General features: G+C 47.2%; 3 protein-coding genes across 3 annotated transcripts; 2 read left to right on the top strand and 1 right to left on the bottom strand.

Annotated features, from left to right (window-relative positions):
* The first annotated feature begins 31 nt into the window (after window positions 1-31).
* LOC104910962 (glutamine-dependent NAD(+) synthetase) lies at window positions 32-8,247 on the top strand. Its single transcript, XM_010710887.3, has 7 exons — window positions 32-297; window positions 1,428-1,534; window positions 2,323-2,454; window positions 3,694-3,763; window positions 4,609-4,737; window positions 5,350-5,526; window positions 7,730-8,247. The coding sequence occupies exons 2-7, from the start codon at window positions 1,440-1,442 to the stop codon at window positions 7,781-7,783; spliced, it is 657 nt and encodes a 218-aa protein (XP_010709189.1). The 5' UTR covers window positions 32-297; window positions 1,428-1,439; the 3' UTR covers window positions 7,784-8,247.
* A 196-nt stretch (window positions 8,248-8,443) lies between these two features.
* VPS51 (VPS51 subunit of GARP complex) lies at window positions 8,444-15,403 on the top strand. Its single transcript, XM_010710888.3, has 10 exons — window positions 8,444-8,670; window positions 9,422-9,551; window positions 9,636-9,782; window positions 10,445-10,667; window positions 11,216-11,957; window positions 12,414-12,632; window positions 13,055-13,276; window positions 13,596-13,717; window positions 14,309-14,396; window positions 14,783-15,403. Exons 1-10 carry the CDS (start codon window positions 8,461-8,463, stop codon window positions 15,041-15,043), a joined length of 2,364 nt encoding a protein of 787 aa, XP_010709190.1. The 5' UTR covers window positions 8,444-8,460; the 3' UTR covers window positions 15,044-15,403.
* Window positions 15,404-16,450: 1,047 nt separating this feature from the next.
* BET1L (Bet1 golgi vesicular membrane trafficking protein like) lies at window positions 16,451-21,646 on the bottom strand. Its single transcript, XM_010710889.3, has 4 exons — window positions 21,419-21,646; window positions 21,151-21,242; window positions 20,628-20,684; window positions 16,451-19,944 (listed from the first exon to the last, which is right to left on the bottom strand). The coding sequence occupies exons 1-4, from the start codon at window positions 21,435-21,437 to the stop codon at window positions 19,777-19,779; spliced, it is 336 nt and encodes a 111-aa protein (XP_010709191.1). The 5' UTR covers window positions 21,438-21,646; the 3' UTR covers window positions 16,451-19,776.
* Between the last annotated feature and the right edge of the window lie 76 nt (window positions 21,647-21,722).

Consider the following 21,722-nt stretch of genomic DNA (forward strand, 5'->3'; position numbering starts at 1 on the left):
AAGGAAACTGACTCAGGAAAATAGTTTCCTAAAACTTCTCCCACCAGATCTGAGTTGCGAGCAGCCTTAAAACATCATTTTATGTTTTCTTATATCACTTTAATGCTTTTTATGTAGTCGGGCCTTACTAACTGAGTCACTTCTGCTTGGATTCTTCTCAGCTATCACATCAACCTGAACATTGATGCGGCTGTGAAAGCTATTGTGGGAATTTTCAGCCTGGTGACAGGTCGAACGCCCTGTTTTTCTGTCTACGGAGGGAGCAGCAGAGAAAATCTGGCACTGCAGAATGTGCAGGTGTGTTTTACGTAGGCTGAATCAGGTCAGACCCTTTGTTTGATGTACTACAAAATGGTTCCAGTAGTGCTGTGGCCCTTCCTTTGAATTGCTGTGAGGACCTAAACTCATTGTGGTGTGTTCCTGAGGATTCGTGACTTTCACTAAATGCTGATCTACAGCAGAAATCTCCAGTCCTGTGCATCTTGGAGAAGACCGAGATAACTGTTGCTTGTGATTTTTAAAACATCATAGAATGGTCAGGAGGAGGTAGTATGTGTCTGGGTCTCATCAATAGCATTGACCTATATGCTATTTAGAAAAGCATTCCAAAAGAAAGTTGCCAGGTCAGGAAAATGAGCAGTATAGTATTCTTACAGATGAGTCACGAGTCCAGTAGGATTGTGGCAGAATAAGACATTGCTAACATATAATAGACTTTCTTCTGATGAATATTAGCAGCTTTTCATAGGCTCTGTGTGATGCTTACTCATTACAATTTGTAGACCTCCGTTTCAGAAGGCAGTTTTTGTGTTTTTTGTTCTTTTAAGCCAAGGACTTGATCTTTCTTCCCCTGCTACTATCAGAGAACTCCATAAGCAAACGTTGAATCTTGTGTCATCTTTTTTGACAGTGGCTTAGCATCAGAAGAGTCTGATAGTTTGCTTAACATCACACACAGTCGGGGCCAGAGCTGGAGACTGAATTTCATGTCTCTGTTGAGTAGTGTTATTTCCTTTGGAAAAAGTTTTAGAGTGGGGACAGAAACAAACAGTTTTAGAGCTCTTGTGTAACAGAAAGTGTTTCTTCTAATACTGTATAGGCAGATATGTAAGATGGTTTATCTGCATGTTTCATCATTCATGCATCGTATCCCTATCAGTGCATGTAGGAGACTGAGAATTGTAATAACTCCCAATTCTACAACTCAGAGTAGAATAAACTTTCCCAATCATGTGAGTCTGTGGCAGTAGCAGATGCTGAACCTGGCTTACACAGGTGTGTGTTTAGCATTCCCTCCTTTGTCTTTCTGCAGTAATGGTTAGCCCTCTCACATCTTGTTCTTCATGGGTTTGTTTAGAGAACTGCTAATTACATATGACTAGGAAAATATATTGCTTCTAAATATTAAGTTTTATTTTGATTTGTAGGCTAGAGTAAGAATGGTCCTTGCTTACCTGTTTGCTCAGCTGACGCTTTGGACTCGTGGGATGCCAGGGGGGCTTCTGGTGCTAGGATCAGCCAATGTGGATGAAAGGTTGGTAAAAGTTACAAATCTAAAACCAAGTGAACCAGGGACAAATCAGTGCTGTTCCTTAATACCTCCAAATTCCAGAAGAGTATGTACAGAAGAGGGTGGGGTTTTTTTTGTTTGTTTTTTTTAAATAAAAAAAACTTAAATTTTAAATAAAAATACTGATAGCAGTGAAATTGGTTATTTAACTGTTACCATTAGAATGGCAAAATTATGTATTTTTCAGAAGTTTAAGATGAAAGTATTCTTGTAGTTTTCCAATAAACTGCAGATATTTCTTCAGCAAGTTTCAGTAGAGCTTGCACACGCAGTTCCCAGGCTGGCTTTCCAGCCCATTTTTTGTTGAATTTTCAATTACACTATTAGAAATTATGTTGTGAACTTTGAGTTAAAAGATGTTAAAAATCTGGAGTACTGCATTTAGATCTAACTTTTGGGAGATAAAGACTGTGGCACTGATAATCTCAAAAGGTTGGAGGGTAGTATGTGTTGATTCTGTGGGAAGTTGGGATTTTTTGTTTTTAATGGGCCGGGACAGTATCTTAACTGATTTTGCACTAGATATATTGCTTTAGCCCAGGCAGTTTCACAGTGCTTTCTAGCTGTTCAAAATATCTCTCTCCTGGCAGTACCGTGGCGTTAGGATAGCCACGTTTCAGCCAAATGCCTCTTTGTCCCATGTGCTAACAGTGTGTGGTCTGTTCTTGGTTTTATACCACATACATGATCTATCTAATAGAATCTGTTATTGTGCTGATGTTACATCACTGTTATATAAAACTTCTGCTCAGTCTTCGAGGTTACTTGACAAAGTATGATTGTTCAAGTGCTGATATCAATCCCATTGGTGGAATCAGTAAGACTGATTTGAAGAACTTCATACAGTACTGCGTTGAAAACTTCCAGCTCACAGCCCTCAGAAGGTGAGTAGTGAAGCAGTTATGCTTGGTGGCTGTATTTGCATGCTGCATTTTGTGGATTTGTTTGTGTTTGTTTCTTTTCTACTAAGATAGCTGAGTTGCAGTAACATAGAATCATAGAACCATTCAGGTTGGAAAAGATCTTAAAGATCATCAAGTCCAAACACGACCTAACCATACGACCCTAACTCTAACAACCCTCTGCCTAAATCATGTCCCTGAGCACCACATCCAAATGGTTTTTAAACACATCCAGGGATGGTGACTCAACCACCTCCCTGGGGAGCCTGTTCCAGTGCTTAACAATCCTTTCTGTGAAGAAGTTTTTCCTGATATTCAACTTAAACTTACCCTGGCGCAACTGGAGGCCATTTCACCTCATCCTGTCACAAGTGAGAAGAGACCAACCCCGCTCTTGCTGTAATCACCTTTCAGATATTGGAAGAGAGCAATAAGGTCTTCTCTCAGCCTCCTTTTCCCCAGGCTGAACAGCCACAGTTCCTTCAGTCTCTCCTCGTAGGGCACATTCTCCAAGCCCTTCACAAGCCTTGTTGCCCTTCTTTGGACCTGCTCCAGCACCTCCATGTCCTTTCTGGACTGAGGTGAGGCCTCACCAGTGCCGAGTTCAGGGGCAGGATGACTTCCCTAGCCCTGCTCACCACGCCATTCCTGATACAAGCCAGGATGCCACTGGCCTTCTTGGCCACTGGGCACACTGCTGGCTCATATTCAGCCGACTGTCCATCAGTACACCAAGGTTCCTTTCCATCAGGCAGCTTTCCAGCCACTCCTCTCCAAGGCTGTAGTGTTGCCTGAGGTTGTTGTGACCAAAATGCAGGACCTGACACTTGGCCCTGTTGAAACTCATGCAGTTTTTTTTATTGCAGATGCTGTTAAAGTAGTCTTCTGCTCATCCTTTTGTTTCCAAATGATCGTGTGTAATTACACAAGACCAATCTAAATGGCTGAAGGCTGCAAATGCCAGCAGCCTTAGAAGTGACCCTATGCAAGAATTTGTGTTAATTCCATTGAGGAAACATTTTGAACAGATTGAATTAAGGAAACACGTTTCATGGTTTTGATACAAACTTAGCTTTTTTTAAACGTGGGACAGCTTGCAGGTAACCCTTTTTGCAGATTATGCCCTCTGAAAGTTTTGAGTAAAGCATTTGATTTTTAATAAACCAGACTGTTTGTACTAATGAGACTGGATAGATTTTTTTTTTTTTCTTCCTCTTACAGCATCATGGCAGCTCCACCTACTGCAGAGCTAGAGCCCCTGGTGGATGGACAAGTGTCTCAAACTGATGAGGTAATAGGCAGAGACTTAGAAATGCTCTGGTAAGCTTTATCCCCACACTTGCTTTTTGTCCAATTGCTGTTTGCTTTTGTACGTATCTGTGCTTATCACTAAGTGTGTAATAAATGTCTTGAAGCCACTGACAAGGCTTGGTGTCTTGCACCAGCATTACCTACACTGCCAACAGTCTCTAAAACAGCAAATCAAATGTTTGTTGTTGTGTTTATTCTGTTTGTTTTGTTTAGAATGATTTTTTATTTTGGGCACTCAAATAGATGGCCATTCTGAAATGTTTCCAAAATGCAGTTTCAGAGTTACTTAATTTCAAAAGCACCTGTTAGTGCCCTGCTGTTGCTGAAGTTGGTTGGTGTTTAACCCCAGGCCTCTTCTCCCCATCCCCTCTTTTTTGCTGTCTACTTACATAAGAGAGGACTGATAAGCACAACAGCTACTTACCGTGGCTGTAGGTTATTCACCTGCAGGATATTATAAAACTTTTTTTTTTTCTAAATAAAGGATTGCTTAATTAAAATGTCAGTTTTCTCCATTAGGAGTTATCGTACTGATATATACTACATCTAAACTCCCAGAAGGGAAAATGAACAAATCTTTCTCTGGAAAGACATGCTTTCACTAGCCAAATAAAATGTATTCCTTTAAGGTTCTGAAATCTCGTATTTCAGAGATCCCAATTCTTTTCTTCGACTTGTAATACTAATCTTCTGTTTGTCTTTTTGAGCACTGAGAATTTCGTTTTGGTGTATCTTGGATTAAACAGGTTTATTGTAATTGCTCATAAAACTACTAATTGTAATTTAAATAGTTTTTTTCCTGTTACTTTCTGTGTGTGATTTCAGGCAGATATGGGGATGACATATGCAGAGCTCTCAATCTATGGTAAATTAAGAAAGATTGCAAAGGCTGGACCATACAGTATGTTCTGTAAGCTGATTAATTTGTGGAAGGAAATTTGTACTCCGAGAGAGGTAATGCACAAAATTAAGGCGTGTAATGTCTTTGCCAAAATCAACTGTTTAAAGGATGGTCAAATGAAGTTCCTTTCACTTGAAGGAGATGGTTTAATTATTCTCTCATATTTAGAGATATTCTACAGTTATAACTGAATACGCTGGTAAAGCTTGTATTGCTCTCTTAAATTAATGTGATTTGTTATATATGTTAGAAATGGTTAGAACAGTAATTGGAGAAAATTATTCCTCAAAAAGGTATGGCTAACTGCTCTTGAAGCTTTTGGATTATGTATTCTGGAAGTCTTTCCTTTTTTGGCATAAAGGAGAACGTTCAGGTGGTCACCTGAATCTCAGAGGCTAGTGCTTACTATTAGATTTCCTGCAGGGCACTTCTGTGTTGGTAAATGATAGGTGCAGAGACCAGGGTGGGCTGAAAATAGTCAGAAATGCCTCTACCTGAAGGAATCATCCACAGTGATTTGTAGTGGTGGGTAACTTATGTACGTGTTAGTGGTGGAAAGTGGGTGTGTAAAAGCTAGAATACAGTCTCTAAGATGCTGTTCTCATCGAAAATTGTGAATTTTAAGGCAGTTTGGCTGACTGAAAGCTATATTCTTTGTACACCAGGTGGCATCAAAGGTTAAGCATTTCTTCAGGATGTATTCAGTGAATAGGCATAAAATGACCACCCTCACTCCTTCCTACCATGCTGAAAACTACAGCCCAGACGACAACCGATTTGACCTGAGGCCTTTCCTTTATAACACCTCCTGGTCCTGGCAGTTTAGGTGTATAGATAACCAGGTAAACATTCTCTGCTTCTCAGATGTCTTTATTTAAAGCTCTCTCAATGGGGTAAGCTCAGTTCCTGTGAATCGTCCCTTACATTTTTTTGCACTTCAGCTGCTTTTGATAATATATCTATACATATAATAAAATGCTAATTAGCTTGTCTGTGAAATGGGAGGCATTAGTGTTTCCTCACCCTGATTGTATTACAATCAAGTAATAGTGTTTCCTCACCTTGAAACCCAGAGTAAAAGCTACCTTGTGCAGCATTTTTGTTTTGTAGGTCTGCATATTTTTTTTAACAGTTTTGAGCTCCTTCTCACTGAAGATCAAGAGGGAGTTGTGTAAAATATTTTTGTAAGTTCTGAACCAAAATGCAATTTAATGCTTACAAGAAATGTGATTAAGATCTTGTAATGATCTAGGATATTGTTAGCCTTTAACTCAATTTTGTATGTAGTAACATTTTTGCATGCAAGAGCATGAGCCATTGCAATTAGCTGCTGAAAATTACACGTCAAGCTTGGGAAATAATGTATTATTTGGGCAGGAGTAACTTTCAGTGATGATTGTTTATGATGGATAGCCTTCTGCAAGGCTGGAAAATAATGACTCACAGTAATGAGTCAACTTTGCCCTAATCAAGAAAGGGAATGTTCTCAGAGTTTCTATTTATTGTACATATTCAGCTAATCACTCTAGGATTACTGGTGATTGAAGTCCTGGAACTTTACTTGCACTTAAGGGTGTTTTTTTGTTTTTGTTTTTGTTTTTTTGTTTTTTTTAATAGTAACAGGACTGTGAAAATATGGCATAAACTCTAAATGATATTGTGCTGCCAAAAAACACCTTTACTTTGGCAATCAGTGCTGGGTTTTCTTGTATGAGAATGATGCTACCTCATGCCCATTTGTGAAGGAAAACTGGTTTGATTGTTAACAGAAGGGAAATCTGTTGGATTTGTGGAAAACAGTTTTCCATTTATAATGTTTTATACATGTGTATATCAAGTTGATTCAGTTATCCACCCTTTTAAAGTGCAAAATTCTTTCTATATATGTTGTAGAAGGAAACAGTGGTAAGACAAGGAGGATGGGATGTGCATGTGCTTGCAGGGAATTACCAGACTTCCCCTTGGAGCTCTAATGTCATTAATCTGTACGTAGCTGAGCGTTCCACCTGGGTGAGGGAATCTTGAGCAGTTTGGAATAATAACCCTTGGAGCTGCAGCAGCACTATCTGCAGCTTCTGGTTTTGAATTGTGACTGACATAAGGATGTATGGCCAGAGCAAGTAATTTAACAGCTTATAGTAGCCAGAATATTAATTGCTGTTTTAATAGCTGGTATCATTTGACTGAACAGCAAATCAGCTCAGAAGAAAGTTGGTGTGACCATCTCCAAGGATGAGTTATCTGCAATCTGTTTCCTGCTTTTTCCAGTGCTTACTGGTCATACCACAATAATAGGCACATTTGGTGAAACAAAAATGTCTGCCAAGCTGAGTGTCTGTGTGACCATGTCATGACCAATAACAGGTGTTGAGGGCAGAAGATATGAATCATCTATTTACAGTATGATTTTCCTACCTTTATATTGTGGAAACATAAAACTGGACTTTCCAGAGCCAAGGATACCATCCTGAGCCATCATGTTGTTGCTGTTGGGCTACCTTGCCTGAGTTTGTGCATTTATACTGTTAATCATAACAGTAAATGAACTAAATGTAAAGTAACTCAATTTCTTAAGTGTTAAGAAGAGTGAAGGTCGGATTTGTGCACATGTGAAAAGCATTTTCCCTGTGTTCTATTTTTTTTTTCCTAGTTTTTCTTATGGGCAAGGTTCTAGCTTCTGGCCTAATTTGATCTGACGTTTGTCATTGAAAAGGGTGATCTTACCTTCCTTTCTATTTCTCCTGAGATGGCTTTAGTGCTTACTCCTTGTCAGCTAAATTAAGTCACCAAGCGGCCACAAAAATAGGAATGAATGGGAGCATGCAGCTGGGAGCAGCTGAGAAGATGTGCAGGAAGAAAGTTTGAATTTCTCTTTTTACTGCAGCTAACAGAGCCTGTTCACCTCTGTTGTCCCCCAGAGCGCATCTCACTGTCAGTTTCTGATAAATCTGGGCTCTGTGCTGATTGGAGATGAAAGTCAGAAAGTACCAGCGATGTTAAATGCACCTTAATTTTACTACTGAATCTGTTTCTTTTATCTTGCAGGTGTCCCATCTAGAAAAAAAGGAAGGAATATCTGTAGCTGAAGATACGGATTGATTTGCTGTCTTGTTTAATACTGGTAATTACTTTGTCAAACAGCATTCAAATCTGGAGTGTGCTGTGATGATGAGGAGAGACGACCCAAACAATTGTTGGAATGATCATTGTGAGTGGTATTTACAATCAAGGTCTTTTTTGCTCCTCTTTGATTTGTCTCTGGTTTGTTCCCAGTACACTTCAGCCCTAGTCTAGCTAAAGAATCATTCATTAAGGATTTTCATCAGCTACTTCAATTAATTGCCTTTAATTGAAAATATTTGGATAAGCTCATCAAACGTAAAAGCAGGGGAGTCTTGTGAAAGTGTATGCATGTACGAATACTGATTGGTTCTGGTTGTTTGGAAATTATTTTTAATATTCCACTGAAAGAATAAAACTGAAAACAGGTCTGGCACGTGCTGTTGAGGGGGGGAAAATCATTTTCCTTGGCAATAAACTTCTCATTTTGTAATGGTAATTTACTTACATTTGACGCGGCTGTTGTGTATCTAGCGTTAGGTGTGTAACCGGTCCGGCATTTCTCTTTCTTCCTGAAGCTGTCAGGGAAAGAAAGAAGGAAATGCTTCATTTCTTTCAAGCGAATGAAGCCGGTTGCCGTGGTGACGAGCGGCTTCCGCCGGAAGTGACGTCGGGGGGTGGGATGAGCTGTCAGCTGGACCGGAAGTCTCGGCGTGATGGCGGAGGTGGAGGCGGCGGGGACCGGGACCGAGACTGTAGGCAGCTCCGAGTCTGGGAACGCAACGGGGAGCGGGAGCGGGTGGCGGCGGCCCCACGGTCCGCTCCAGCGGTATTATGGACCGTCTGCGGCCGAAGCGGCAGAGGCAGCCCCGGACCCTGCTGACATCAACGGGCCCCACTTCGACCCGGAAGTTTTTCTCACCAAGGTGACCTTTGACCCCACCGCGACCCTCTCCCCTCGCTTCCCATGGAGGACCCCCCTTTCCCCCTCCGATGTGTTCGTGTAGGTCTGCTTACAGACGCCCTTGTGTGGACCCCATAGGCGTTCCCGTAGGGAACTCCTTGCGTGCAGTTCCAGGGGTGTTAGGTCTGTGTTCAGGGCCCCATTGGGGCCTCAGAAAGGCTCTGTGATATCGCCTGTGGAAACCTTTGGAGAAGATCCTGTCGCTTGCTGATACAGATTCTTATGGGAACTCCTCCAGTAGGTCACCATTGGGTCCCTGAAAGACCCTCAGAACCCAAAGGACCCTGTTGGGGATCCCATAAAGGGGTTATTTGGGCATCCTGTAGATCACTTTCCTCCAGAGAGACTTCTTGGGATCTTATAGATCCTTTTACAAGGGTGGTATTGTGGCTAATGTGGACTTCTGGATTTCCAGCAGGACCTTGAGCTTCCATTGGAAGCTCGTTTGCAAATTCCATTGGAAGAGGTGGAGTCAAAGGCACATTTAGGGGTTTGAATGGCAGTTAAGGCAGTACTTATGGCTATGGAGGAACAGCTGGAGGGCCCTAGGAGTCAAGTAGAGGTGGAAAGGAGCATTTGAGGATCCCAGAAGCACATGTAGGGGCTTGGCTGAAGGGATTGAGGATTCCAGGAAGGCTGTTGGAGGTTCTGGGCGAGCCAACAGGGTGCAGCAAGGTCAGAGGAAAGTTGTACTACTATTGCTGTTCCTCCAGGTGCGCAGTGAATGTCGCCTGGGGGAGTTGTTGTCCCGTGAAGCTACGCTGGGGCGGGAGATCCGTGCTCTCGACAGTGACATGCAAACGCTGCTCTACGAGAACTACAACAAGTTCATTTCTGCCACAGGTGAGTGCCTGGTAGGGACCCAGGCATCCCTGGAACCCAGGGCTCCCAGGAGTATGAGGTACCTATGTGTCTTGTTCTCTCCAGATACTATCCGAAAGATGAAGGTTGACTTCCGGCGCATGGAGGCAGAGATGGATGACTTGGCCTCCAACATGGCAGCTATCAGCGCCTCCAGTGCTCGTGTCAGTGCTGCGCTGCAGGACCGGCACCGCCGCGGTGCTCAGCTGGCTGGTATGGGGATGGAGAGACCCCAAGAGGGCAGATCTGGGGGTGTCGAGTGGCAGATCTTGAAGGTGGGGAAGTCTGGGAGGGGGCAGAACTTGGGGTTTTGTGGTGTTATATGAAGATCTTAAGGTTAGAGGAATGTAGGAGTTAGATCTGAGGGGTTGGAGGAACAGATATGGAGGTTTGGAGGCTCAGATCTGGAAGTTGAAATCAGGTCTGGAGGTTAAGGGAAAAGATTTTGAACTTTGGAGGTACCTTGGGGTTGGATCTTGGGCTTGAGGAAATCAATCATGGAGTTGAGGGAAGTTTAGGGGTAGACTGAGAAGGGCTGGGATGGTCAGATGGAGCCAGTTTGGGGAGTGATGACAGGTCTGGTCTTTAGAGATACGAATAACAGGCTGTTAGGGAACCCTAAGGTATGTGTTTAGTCAGGGGGGGAGGCAGATAACAGTGAGTGGGGAAGATCTGGGAATTATGGATGCAATAAGGGTAGATCTGGGGTTATTAGGCAGGTGGTTTGGGGTGGGGTGAGGGCGAGGGTGTTGGGTACCGAGGGGCACATCTGAAGGTTAGGGGAATCCCAGCGGGAAGATCAGGCTCTCAGTCCCACCCTGTCATTAGCTCCTCTGATGGCCCCAGCCCTAACTGCACTCCTAACACCCTCCCAGGGGTGCAGGCACTGCTGCGGAAGCTGCAATCCCTTGTGGAGGTGCCAGGGCGGCTGCGGCGGTGGGCAGCACCAGGAGCTGATCCTGCACGGGCCCTGCACTGCTACGCCCGTGCCCGTGCTGTGCTGCGCCACTACCGTCACCTGCCCTCCTTCCGTGCCATCGAGGATGAGAGCCACTCCATCATGGCTGAGCTGGCCCAGCGCCTCCGTGCACGCCTCCGGTATGTTCGCTGTGGAGCCGCCTGAAAACAGCTCCAGGAAATGTTGTGGGTGGTGTTTTTTTTTTAATGTGTTCACTCTGGAACCTACTGATGACAGCTCTGGGAAATAGATGTTCTTGGGGAGTATTCACTCTGGAAGCTAAAATTCTAGGAACCATCCACGTTGCTGAATATTCATGGAATACAGGGCTAATTCTGAAGAGTACTGAGAACTTTTACAAAATTATGGTATATATATTTTTTTTTCTCACGTGTTTGTGGTATAGAGCTAACTCAGCAAACTCCCTAACAGTTATAGTTTCTTTTTTACTACTAGTTTAGCTATTGTGAATACTGGAATAATGATTTTAATTACTGTTACCACTGTTAGCTCTGGAATATACTGATGATATTAAGTAATTTTTTCTTCTTTGTTATTCAATAATTATTGTTAACCCTGAAGCCTACTGATGACCTTAATTGCTTTCCTTCTTTTTTGCTGTGCCACCATTAACCCTGAAACCTCCTACCACTCCCAGCTAACCCCTTCATCCCTTCCCTCCCTCCAGGGATGACACCTTGGACCCGAAGGAACTCACTGAGTGTGTGGAGATGCTGCTGCAGCTGGAGGAACCACCCGAGGAGCTGTGCGAGGAGTTCCTGAGCCAGGCTGGTGCCCGCCTTGAGGCTGAGCTGGCGGCGCTGGAGGCTGAGCTGCCCCCATCTGACCCCTCTGGCACTGCTTCCACACCACCTCCTGCCTCCGACATCCTTGACTTTGTTGACCGCGGCAGCTCAGCCTTTGTGAGCAACCTGTGCCTCCTTGCGGCCTCGTACCGCAGCCTCTTTGAGGGGCGCCCCGGGGCCGGGGATGGCCGCCTGGAGGCCTTTGCCTCCACCCTCACCACCCGCTACTTCGAGCTCCTGGAGCGACGCCTGGCCCTGGAGCGAGGTCTGGGCGACACGTCACTGTTGGTGCGGGCGCTCGACCGTTTCCATCGCCGCCTCCGTGCTCTCCTTGAGCTGCTGCCCGCAGCCGGGGCCGAAGCAGGTGCTGCACTGGTGGCCCGAGCAGCGCGTGAACGGGTGGCCCGCTACCTGCGGGCACTGCAGACCTTCTTTCTGGGTTGCCTGGGTGATGTGCGCCAGGCGCTGGCTGCACCCCGACCTCCTGGCAAGGATGGTCCTGGACTGCCTGACCTCTTGGCCACACTCTCTTCCTCTGTTCTTGGTCAGCTCAAGGCTGTCCTGGCCTACGTGCAGCTCTTCACTGCCAGGGATGTTGCCTTTGCCAGCCTGCCCTACTTCAAGGTGAGCTTGGGGGCAGTGAGAGGTTCACAGGGATGATTTGGGGTTGGTTTTGGGATTGCATGGGGCACGTTCTGCGTTGCAGAGGGGCAGATTTGGCTTAATTGGAGCTCTTTAAAGGTCACTGGAGCTTGTACAGGATGGATTTGAGGTTGCAGAGCTCATACTGGGGGACAGTGGGGAAATGTGTGAGGGGCTGTTAGAGACTATGGAGGAGACATTGAGTTCCAAGGGTATTTTTGAGGATGCAGGGGAGCTTTTTGATGGTCCCAGGGTGGTATTTTTGGGGAATACTCTCCTGTTTTGTCACAGTCATGTCTGCATGGTGACATGAGTGTGATATCAGCGCCCAGAAGCAGTTCTGTGGGGTGCAGATGAAGCTTTTAATGGTGCTGTAACAGCTTTTTGGGGTGTGAATGTGGTATTTTTGGAGTGTAACCCTCCCATTTTTGGCCACAGGGGGAATTCTGTGTCGAGGCGGTGCGTGAAGGGCTGGTTGTAGCCTTTGTGCGCTGGCTCTGCCGTACTGCTCGGGGCTTTGCTGACAGCCCAGCTGAGCGAGGTGCCCCTGCAGCACCCCCAGCACTGCTGCTGCTCCTTGCTCGTCTCTGCCTTGACTACGAAGCCACCACCATCAGCTACATCCTCACTCTTACTGATGAGCAGTTCCCTCCAGAGGTAAGCCTCCCCAGCTGCCCCCATTGGCTTCAGAATGGGTGAGAGGGGACCCTGACTGTTTCCAGATGTGACAACATGGCCCTGAGTTCCTAGGTGTCCCAGTGTCTGTCCATAATTTGGTAGTGTTGAAGAGGTATAGAGACCTTTCTTCTAATAGCATGTGATCTGGGGACTCCAAAATGTCCTCAAGGGGATCCTCCATGTGTCCCACTGTGTCTCCGTCTCCATCCAGAATGTGGTCCCCCCTCCGCACATGGATGCGGAAGTGTCCCCCAGGTGTCCCAAAGGGCAGCACAGAATGTTCCCAGGAGGCAGTGGGGAAATGCATATCCCCAAGTCCCTCCAAATGCATCAAGAACATGAAGACAACAGTGACACAACAGCATATTCAGCAGCCTGGAGAACATCCTTTGTACCTCCAGGACACGGGGCCAGCGGTGACGCCAGGGCCAGCGCTGTGTGCCGAGGCACGGGGAGCGGCGCAGCGGCTGCTCGACCACTATGTACAGGTCCAGGGTGCTGCGGTGGCACAGATGCTGCGGAAGAGCGTGGAGACACGGGACTGGTTGGGCACCGTCGAGCCTCGCAATGTCCGTGCTGTCATGAAGCGTGTGGTTGAGGACATCACTGCCATCGACGTCCAGGTCAGGGCAACACTTGAGTCCCTAGGGAGTCTCCCTTGGTGTCCCTAAATCTGGTGTCCCCAGAATGTCCCAAATGTTCCTGGGAGGGTTTTTGAGTTTCAGAGGGTCCCTGGTGGGGAGAGGCTGACATCCCTGGAAGGTCTAGAGAGGATCCCTGTGGCCCCAATAAGATCCTTAATGATTTTAAGGGGATCTGGAGGGGTTTGGAAGGATCCCAGGGGGACTAGGAGGTTTCAGAGGGTTTTGAGGGATCCTGGTTGGTTTTGGGAACCTCAAGATATTTTGGGTGGATTTGGAAGACAGTGATGTGATGCTGCAGGTGGGGCAGCTCCTTGAGGAGGGAGTGCGGCGGGCGCAGAGCAGTGACTCGAGCCGACGTGCCTTCTCTGTGTACAGCAGCTCACGGGCACCGGGACGCTATGCCCCCAGCTACACTCCCAGGTCAGCTCTGTGCCACCTCTTGTCACTCCCCCAGTTGTCCCGGGTCACACCTTTGTCCTCACGTTCATGATCATCCCCGTGTCTTCCCAACTGTCTTAACATCTCCAAATATTCCAACTTTCCCCTATTGTCCCCATGTCCCTATTGTCATCTTCACATCCCAAACTGTCTCGATATCCACCCTCCTCCTCTGGCTGTCCCTGCATCCCAAACAGTCCAAATATCCCTTGTTTATTCCCAACTTCCCCAGCTGTTTCCATCTTCCCTTCTGTTCCCATGTCCCCAGGCAGTCCTAGTATCCCCTGATGATCCCCATGTGCCCTATGTCTATGTCCTGTGGCTGTCTCCATGTTCCCTGACTGTCCCCACATCCGCTGCCCATCCCCATGTTCTACTGACTGCTTTTGTGTACCCAGATTGTCCTCGTAGCCCATCTGTGTTGGTATCCCGTCAATCTTTGTGTTCTCTGTCTCTCAGTCTCCTTCCCTTGTTCACTGACAATCCCTGCATTCCCTGATTTTCCCCACGTATGTTCCCCTTGCCCTCTGATTGTCTCTGCATCCCTGATCGTGCTGTTGTCACCATCCTCAGTGCCCCCATGGACACCCACCTGCTCAGCAACATCCAGAAGCTCTTCTCCGAACGCATTGACATCTTCAGTCCTGTTGAGTTCAACAAGGTGAGGCATGGGAACATGCCAGTGTTCCCAAGGGCGGCAGCTCTTGACCCCACATCCCAAAGGCCCCAAAGCTGTCTGCCTTCCTACCTGTCACATGTCCCTGGTGTCCCTGTGTCTCAAGCATGCCTGGACTTGAGGGAGGTCCCTGGGATGTGGACCAGGATGAGGGAGTCCCCATGTCCCTGTTGGTGAGACTGGTCCACCCCCAATAGCCCAACTGAGGGCATCCCTAGCCTCTCATGTGACATGTCCCATGTGTCAGAACTCATGACATCCCTGGGGGGCTGATGACCAAGATGAGGATTGTCTTCTCATCCCCAAGTAGTTGTGGTGCAAGGCCTCCCTGCGTTGGGCATCCCCTGATGCCACTTGTCCTCATGGCCCAGGTGTCAGTGCTGACAGGGATCATCAAGATCAGCCTGAAGACACTGCTGGAGTGCGTGCGGCTGCGAACTCTGGGGCGCTTTGGGCTGCAGCAGGTGCAGGTGGACGGCCACTACCTACAGCTCTACCTCTGGCGCTTTGCTGCTGACGAGCGTGTGGTGCAGGGGCTGCTGGATGAGGTGGCTGCCAGTGCTGCCCACCGCTGCCTTGACCCTGTCCCTATGGAGCACAGTGTCGTCGAGCTCATCTGTGAGCGTGGGTAGGACCTGAGAGCAGCTGGGGGACACTTGGGGACATGGGTTGATGCGCAGGTGAGGGGGCACAGGAGCCATCTCTGTGACCTCGTGTATTTAAGGACATCCCATGTGTTCCCACATATGCAATGACATATACAGACATATCACGCCCTCACACCTGTAAGGTCATCCCATGTGCCCCCCCAGCCCCAATAACACCCCACAGTCTCTCCCCATCCCAGTGATGCCACCTCCATGTTCCCCCCCAGCCCCAGTGACATGCCACTTCATTCCACTTCTTTGGTGACATCCCCCTACACGTGGGACATGCTGCATGCAGCCCGTGTGTCACAGTTGAGGACAATAAATAAAATGCATGCAAGTTAAGCGTTGTCCCTGTGCCTGGATGCCTGGGGGTGGGAACATGTGGGCCCTAGGGGTTGGGTCTCTCTGGATGAGGGGAGCACTTGAACACCTGAGTTCCTGCTAGGTAACAGGGGGACCCAGCCCCTCATGTGAGCACCCAATGCCTCATGCAAACACCCATTTCTTCCTGGCAAACTTGTACAAGCACCCTCTGTGCACCATTGCACCCTGCGTAGTAGTTACCACCAGCAACAAAACACATCTTTTAGTGACACAAGGTTGAAAATGTGATAAGTGAAAATCAAGGTAAGAGAATGTTTTGTAGAGCTCTTTGTTGTGGTTGCTGCTTGTGACCCAGCTTTAGCAGGGGAAGATCTGACATTTCAAAGCTTCTCACTTCTGTTCTTGTTTAATGGGAGGAAACTTGAGAATGTCTCTCATTACATTCCCTCCCCCTTCCCAAGCCACTAATTTGAGATGATGTGGAGAGAGAAATAATCAGAGGCTTCTGAGTGCAGGACAGGAGGGAAAAGGACAGCAGGGTTTATTTGCCTCACACTCTTCTTCCCTGGTTGGCCTTTGCTGACAGGTTCAGAGCTGCATCTGCATGCCTCAGCCAGCCTGCAATCACTGTGCCAGCTCTGCTGAGGCAGGGAGTTGAACTGGCACTGAGCTAACACTCAGCCCTGACCAGAAGTAGTGTGTTAATTGCATTAACAATTAAGAAAATTTGAAGTTATTTTGTGTGTAACATGTTAATGCAACAATTGAGAGGGCTACCATTAGATGGTGCCAGAAAACAATATTTCAAAGAACAGCTCAAGCTTCATGCGAATTCCTGCTTTGTCCTGCTGTGGCAGGGACAGTTCAGTTTGGATTTGAGAATCTTCATGTTCAGCTTTTCAATTTAAGGTTAATTAAGGATTTAGCATGTATATATATACGCATATATATAGTGCACTTTCTACAGGAAAAGCATGACTAAGTTCTGTACAGTTTAAGAACAGAATGCTATTATCTTGATTTGCAGCCTAGCAAACAGATGACCAAAAGAAAAACACAAAGGAAAAACTGGTCTAAAACCGGTGCTTTATTTACAACAGCTAAAGCAAATTGAAACTGCCACCACTGTGAAGATCAGGCTGTTCTGGTGGCACTTCATCATAAGTCATCAGCTTCAGAATGGACAAGAATTGGGAGCTGCCACATTTAACGGAAGCAATAGTAAGAACCAAATGAAGTCATTGCTGCCTCCTTTTCTACTCACCTTCCCTGCACATCCTTTCTCAAACTTGGAAAAAAGACACCTAATCCAGCTACAGTAGGACTTAGTGTTTTGGCATAGTTGAACAAAGGACAACACTGTCTATTTCTGTCTGGACCTGGATTAGTCCAAAGCCAAAGGAAACTTGCAGCCATTGATGAATGTAGGCTTGTTAGAGAGGAGGAAGACTGAAACAGGAGGGGGAACGTGTCAGTTCTGCAGAGGTTACTGGAGGACAAGAAAGCCAAATAAGCAGAGACTTGGAGCAGGGAAAACCAGAACATACAAGTATTTGGTACAGAGAACAGACAAGATAAAACACAGTGCCTTTGTACAGCTGCTTTGTAGAGTCAGAGCAGGAGGCTTCTGCAGTGGAGATTTGTCTGGTGTAAGAAAGAGCTTTTTGTTTTTTGTCTTTTCCCAAACAGACATGGTGTTTTTAAAGTCACAAATCTCTTACTGGAATTAGAGGCACCCTTGAATAATTCAGCTATGAAAGAACACAGCTAGGGTGTAATGCAAGTGAGATGCTGATCAGCCCAATGCAAAGACAGAAAGGGGAAAGGAACTTTTATTTTCCAGCTACTACACTGCGTTGCACGTTTGTGGGGAACACCTGTTTTGTAAACCAAACTGGTTGGGGTGTGCTTTGCCACATGCCTGACACCAGGACTGCAGACACGGATCTGCAAAGCAAGTTAGTTGTTTGTTAGGTTGCCTCCTAGGTTAATAAATAAATAAATCCCTTAACCTTCTGATTGAATCTTTCCTCAACCTCTCCAGCATCACCCCAACAGCATGGTTTAGAAGTTTTACTTGACCTCAACCATACTTTCCAAAGTGCTTTAATACCTGAAATTAACTGTAACAAGGCTGTAATTAGCCTCCTCTTCTGTCCTCTTAAAATCTTTTGCACTGTGTGTGTGCAAATCAAGGCAGCTGGTGGGCTTTGACCAACCCTTCCTGCTGAGTCCATTCAAAGCTTTACCTAGATGGATGATAAAGAAGACCAAGCGAGCAGTCAAAGTTGTGCTCCTCAGCAACTCTTCACTGAAACCATCAGAGAGTATCGGGGTTAATATCTAAAGCTAACTTCATTTCAAAACTACAGATTCATTTCAACACTGTGACACCAAGGATATTAACAGGTCTCCAACTCAACAGGAAACTCAGACCAAGCACAACAATCATACAATCACAAGGTTGGAAAGGACCTACAAGATCATTTAGTCCAACCCTCCTCCCATTACCACTGCTACCACAAGCACTAAACCAGATCTCGTAGCTCTTCATCTAGATGCCTCCTGAACACTGCTAGAGACAGCAACTCCACCATCTCCCTCGGCAGCCATTCCAGTGCCTGACCACTCTCTGAGAGAAAGAAGTTTTTCCTTATGTCTAAGAGCTTAGTGGCTACAATGGAATAAGTTGCACATTCATAATTCCAAAGTTTATAAATCATCACCCTAAACTTTGCAGCTTCCAAAGCTCTGCTGATTTATTAAACTTGTATTGACAAATGTCTGTATTTGTCAGATTTGCCAAGTATTGGTAACGGAGATAAGACAAAAGTATCCCTTAAGAATTGGCTGCAAGACATGAGTAACGAGGCAAGAGATAAAGGCATGAACATCAAAACCATGTGATATGTGGAAATCCATTTAGAATGTAGTGGTCATTGCAGGGCAGGTGGCTGTCCAGATGGTGGCTGAGTGGCTGGGGGCTACAAGCACAACCAGACCACCGTGTTCCTGCAGCTGCTCATCTTCATCATCCACTCCTGCAGCTGCCAAGGGATGGTGAAAGAGCAATGCTGTGGGAGATGGGCAACACCGACATCATCCAGTAGCTGATGGAGCTCTTCCAGGAGCACTTGTCCAAGTACCTGCTGTCCCTGCAGATACAGCCCTGATGCTGCTTCCGGGTCCCTTTAGGGGACCTGGTTATGGCAGTGGCCCTGTGGTGCAGTCAGTGTCCTGTACAGTGGTTTTCTGCTCGGTGGCCTCATGGAGGAGTTGAGGACGTAGATGCAGCGCTTCCCACCATCATTCCTCACCGATGGACACCTCGAGTACTTGGGGTGGACCCTGTAGGACAAGCAGGTGGAGTTGCAGCCACACTGCATCCGGGCACTGCAGGATCTGTAGGTGCTGTGGAACATGGCTGCTCAGATGCAGCTGTTCACTGGGCGTTCCAAAGGCTGCCTGTTGGCCATGGTGCTGGATAAGGACGTGGAGGTGGGGGTGGAGTTTGCAGGGCTGTTGATTGAGGAATTCTCCCGGAGGCGCTATGATAGACTGTCACCAGGTGTACTTGGTGGTGTTTCGCACTCACTGCGTTGCTACCAGACTGTTACTGTGCCACAGGCTGTGGGACCCTCATCGTGACAGTGACAACTAACTGTTCGTATGCCTGTTGTGACATTTCTTCCTCTGCAGCGAGCTCCATGAGCATGCCACGTTCCTGGTGGACAGCTTATGGGACTGCACCAGAAAGAGGCTGCATGAGAGGGACAGGATCAGTACCATGCTGCTGCAGATGCCCTGACTGCCAGAAGGCCCTCCTGGAGCTGTTGGCCTCTGCCACCACATGGGTGACACAGAGACACCCCCAGAAACTGCAGCATAAAGTACAGGTAGAAGAACACATGTCTTAGCCATTGCTTGGCACCAGTCAAGAACTGTTGGCCAAGTTCTCAGTGGACATGGAGGTGATGCTGCTGCTGGAGGTGTTGGGGTGTATTGAGCTCGGGGTGTACTGCACCAGGTGGATGGAGAGGGAGGCTGGCGCAGGCACGGGCCCAGCTCCAGGAGCTGGTACAGAAACATATGGGGCTGGAGGTTTTGAGGGCAGATGCCTGTGCTTCGGGGGGTCATTCTGTGACCAGCAACTGCCACTGTGTGGGCATGGGGACCTCGTCTGGAGCTGCCTGGTGGATGTGCTCTCATTAGAATACTCATTTTATCTCCAAAACCAGCCAGAACAGTGACAAAACGCTGGTGAAAAGTTATTTGGAATGTCTGTTGGGAAGTCCCAAAGATCCCGAAGCACGGCAGACCTAGAAAGGCGCTGAACAAGTCTGTCAATCACATAATTTTAGTTCAGTAAAACTGCTGCACAAGAACCAAGATCAAGTCCCCACTTTGGACACAAGATAGTAGAAGATGAAGAAAACAACAACCAGTCCTATAGAAACAAAGCAGAGTAACTTGCGGTTCTCCCTCCCGGACCGTGTCATGGTGGTGAAACGCTTCACACTGCCAGTCAGCAAGCCAGTCACACTCATAAAATCTGAATCCTGGAGGAGAAAGAAAACGCAGAAAGAGGCATTTTAGATTGGAGAAGCAGCCCATGAAGAGTCCTGCTTCCTGCTTAAAAAACAATTGCAGCAGGAGCTGCACAGTAACTGCTTGTGTCTCTATATCTATCATGTCTCTCCCAGGAGGAACCTCCCTGCCTGTGCTCATGGCAACGGCACAATGCTTCACAGAAAGGAAATGTTTCTACATAAAGCTAGCACCGCTAATGCATGCCAGGTCAGGCTAAAAACCACCAAAATCATGCAGTTTCTTTCCATTAGTTCCCTTTTCAGCATGCAGCAGCATACATCTGTACCACCACCAGGTGGTAGCAAATAGGTCTCAGATCAACGCAGTTCGTTATCATTTTGACTTCTTGTCTGTTTTCCTTACTCATAAACTACTTCCCAGTTCTTACTCACTGAAATATCTCAAAATCTGCTCTCTAACAGAAGCACAATTGCATGCTGATTTGGGGCTTCTCCTTTAAGATCTCCTGCCTTTACACCTCTTATTCCAGCTCTCCATTCTTCTAATTTCTGGGCTGAACAAATACTTGTTTCAGTTACTCCAATGCCATCAGCATAACACTGCTATTAAACTTCCAAGCTGATCTCCCACTTTTGACCAAACTGGTTTCAACACTGAAATTCATGCTTTTTACACTGTTCTTGTTCCTTACCATGCCATCCAGGTATCGGTTTTGTTCATCAGCATCTTTATCAATATCCAGAGCCAGCTACAGAGCATAAGAGAGGACACTGACATTAATGAACTTTTAACACGAAGACAACCCAGAATGAATGCATCTAAATGCTTGTAAAACCTGAAACGCACGCTAGAGGATGCAGTGGCTTGTTCTTCATCTGCCACACAAACAGAAGGTTTGTTAAGCACAGACACAAAACAAGGTTCTCACTGCTGTTTCAGGCTGTCGGAATTCCTCAGCTGTAGAAATAAAGCTTGACAAGCTTTATATCAGACATATGAAAATTCCTTCCTGAAATGCTGCCAACAGATGATGGACCAAAGATTCAGAATTGCTTTTTACTGGTACAAGTCATGCCATCGCATGACCACAGGGCTCCTTGAGGGCCGTTAAGAAGTAGGAAGCCTACTGACCACATATTTGTGTTGCCCGTGAGACCCTGCAAGCGTACAACCACAATAACCGCCCTTCCTTCATCACAGCGCCAGCAACTCACCGACTTCAGCCTGGTGACTTTGCTGGCCAGACTGTCTGCCATGCGCTTGTTTTCCACGTCCAGCATATCCTCCATGGCAACCGCATTCTGTCCTGAGGAGAAAAAAGATGAGTCTCATCAGCCTGACGCGGTGCACCGCACATCCACGCGGCGCACCGGGCGCACTATCCAAGATGGCGGCGGGGCGCCCCAAGATGGCGGCGGGGCGCCCCTCGGCCCCGTTTGGCAGCCCCTCGACCCAGCGCGCCGCTCGCGGCCTTCCCCTCACCTCGCCCCCAGTCCGCCATGGCGGCACCCGGCGCGACGGGAGGCGGCCCCGCCCGACAGGAGGAGCCCCGCCTCCGCAAAATGGCCGCCGGGCCCCCGCCTTCCCTGTTGGGTAGCGGGGCCGGGTGCTAGCGCCGCGTGCCCTTGTAATTAGCGGGACCCCGAGCGCAGGAGATGCGGCAGGGCGCCGGGGACAGGCAGGTAACGGTGCTTCCTCCCGCCCCCCCCACCGCCTCGGTCTGCCCGCCTCAGGCCGTCCGCCGCCTGTCCTCCCCAGCTCAGCTCGCTCCCCGGGGATGTTTCTG

This window comes from Meleagris gallopavo, chromosome 5, assembly GCF_000146605.3.
Source record: "Meleagris gallopavo isolate NT-WF06-2002-E0010 breed Aviagen turkey brand Nicholas breeding stock chromosome 5, Turkey_5.1, whole genome shotgun sequence".
NCBI classification, from domain to species: Eukaryota; Metazoa; Chordata; class Aves; order Galliformes; family Phasianidae; genus Meleagris; species Meleagris gallopavo.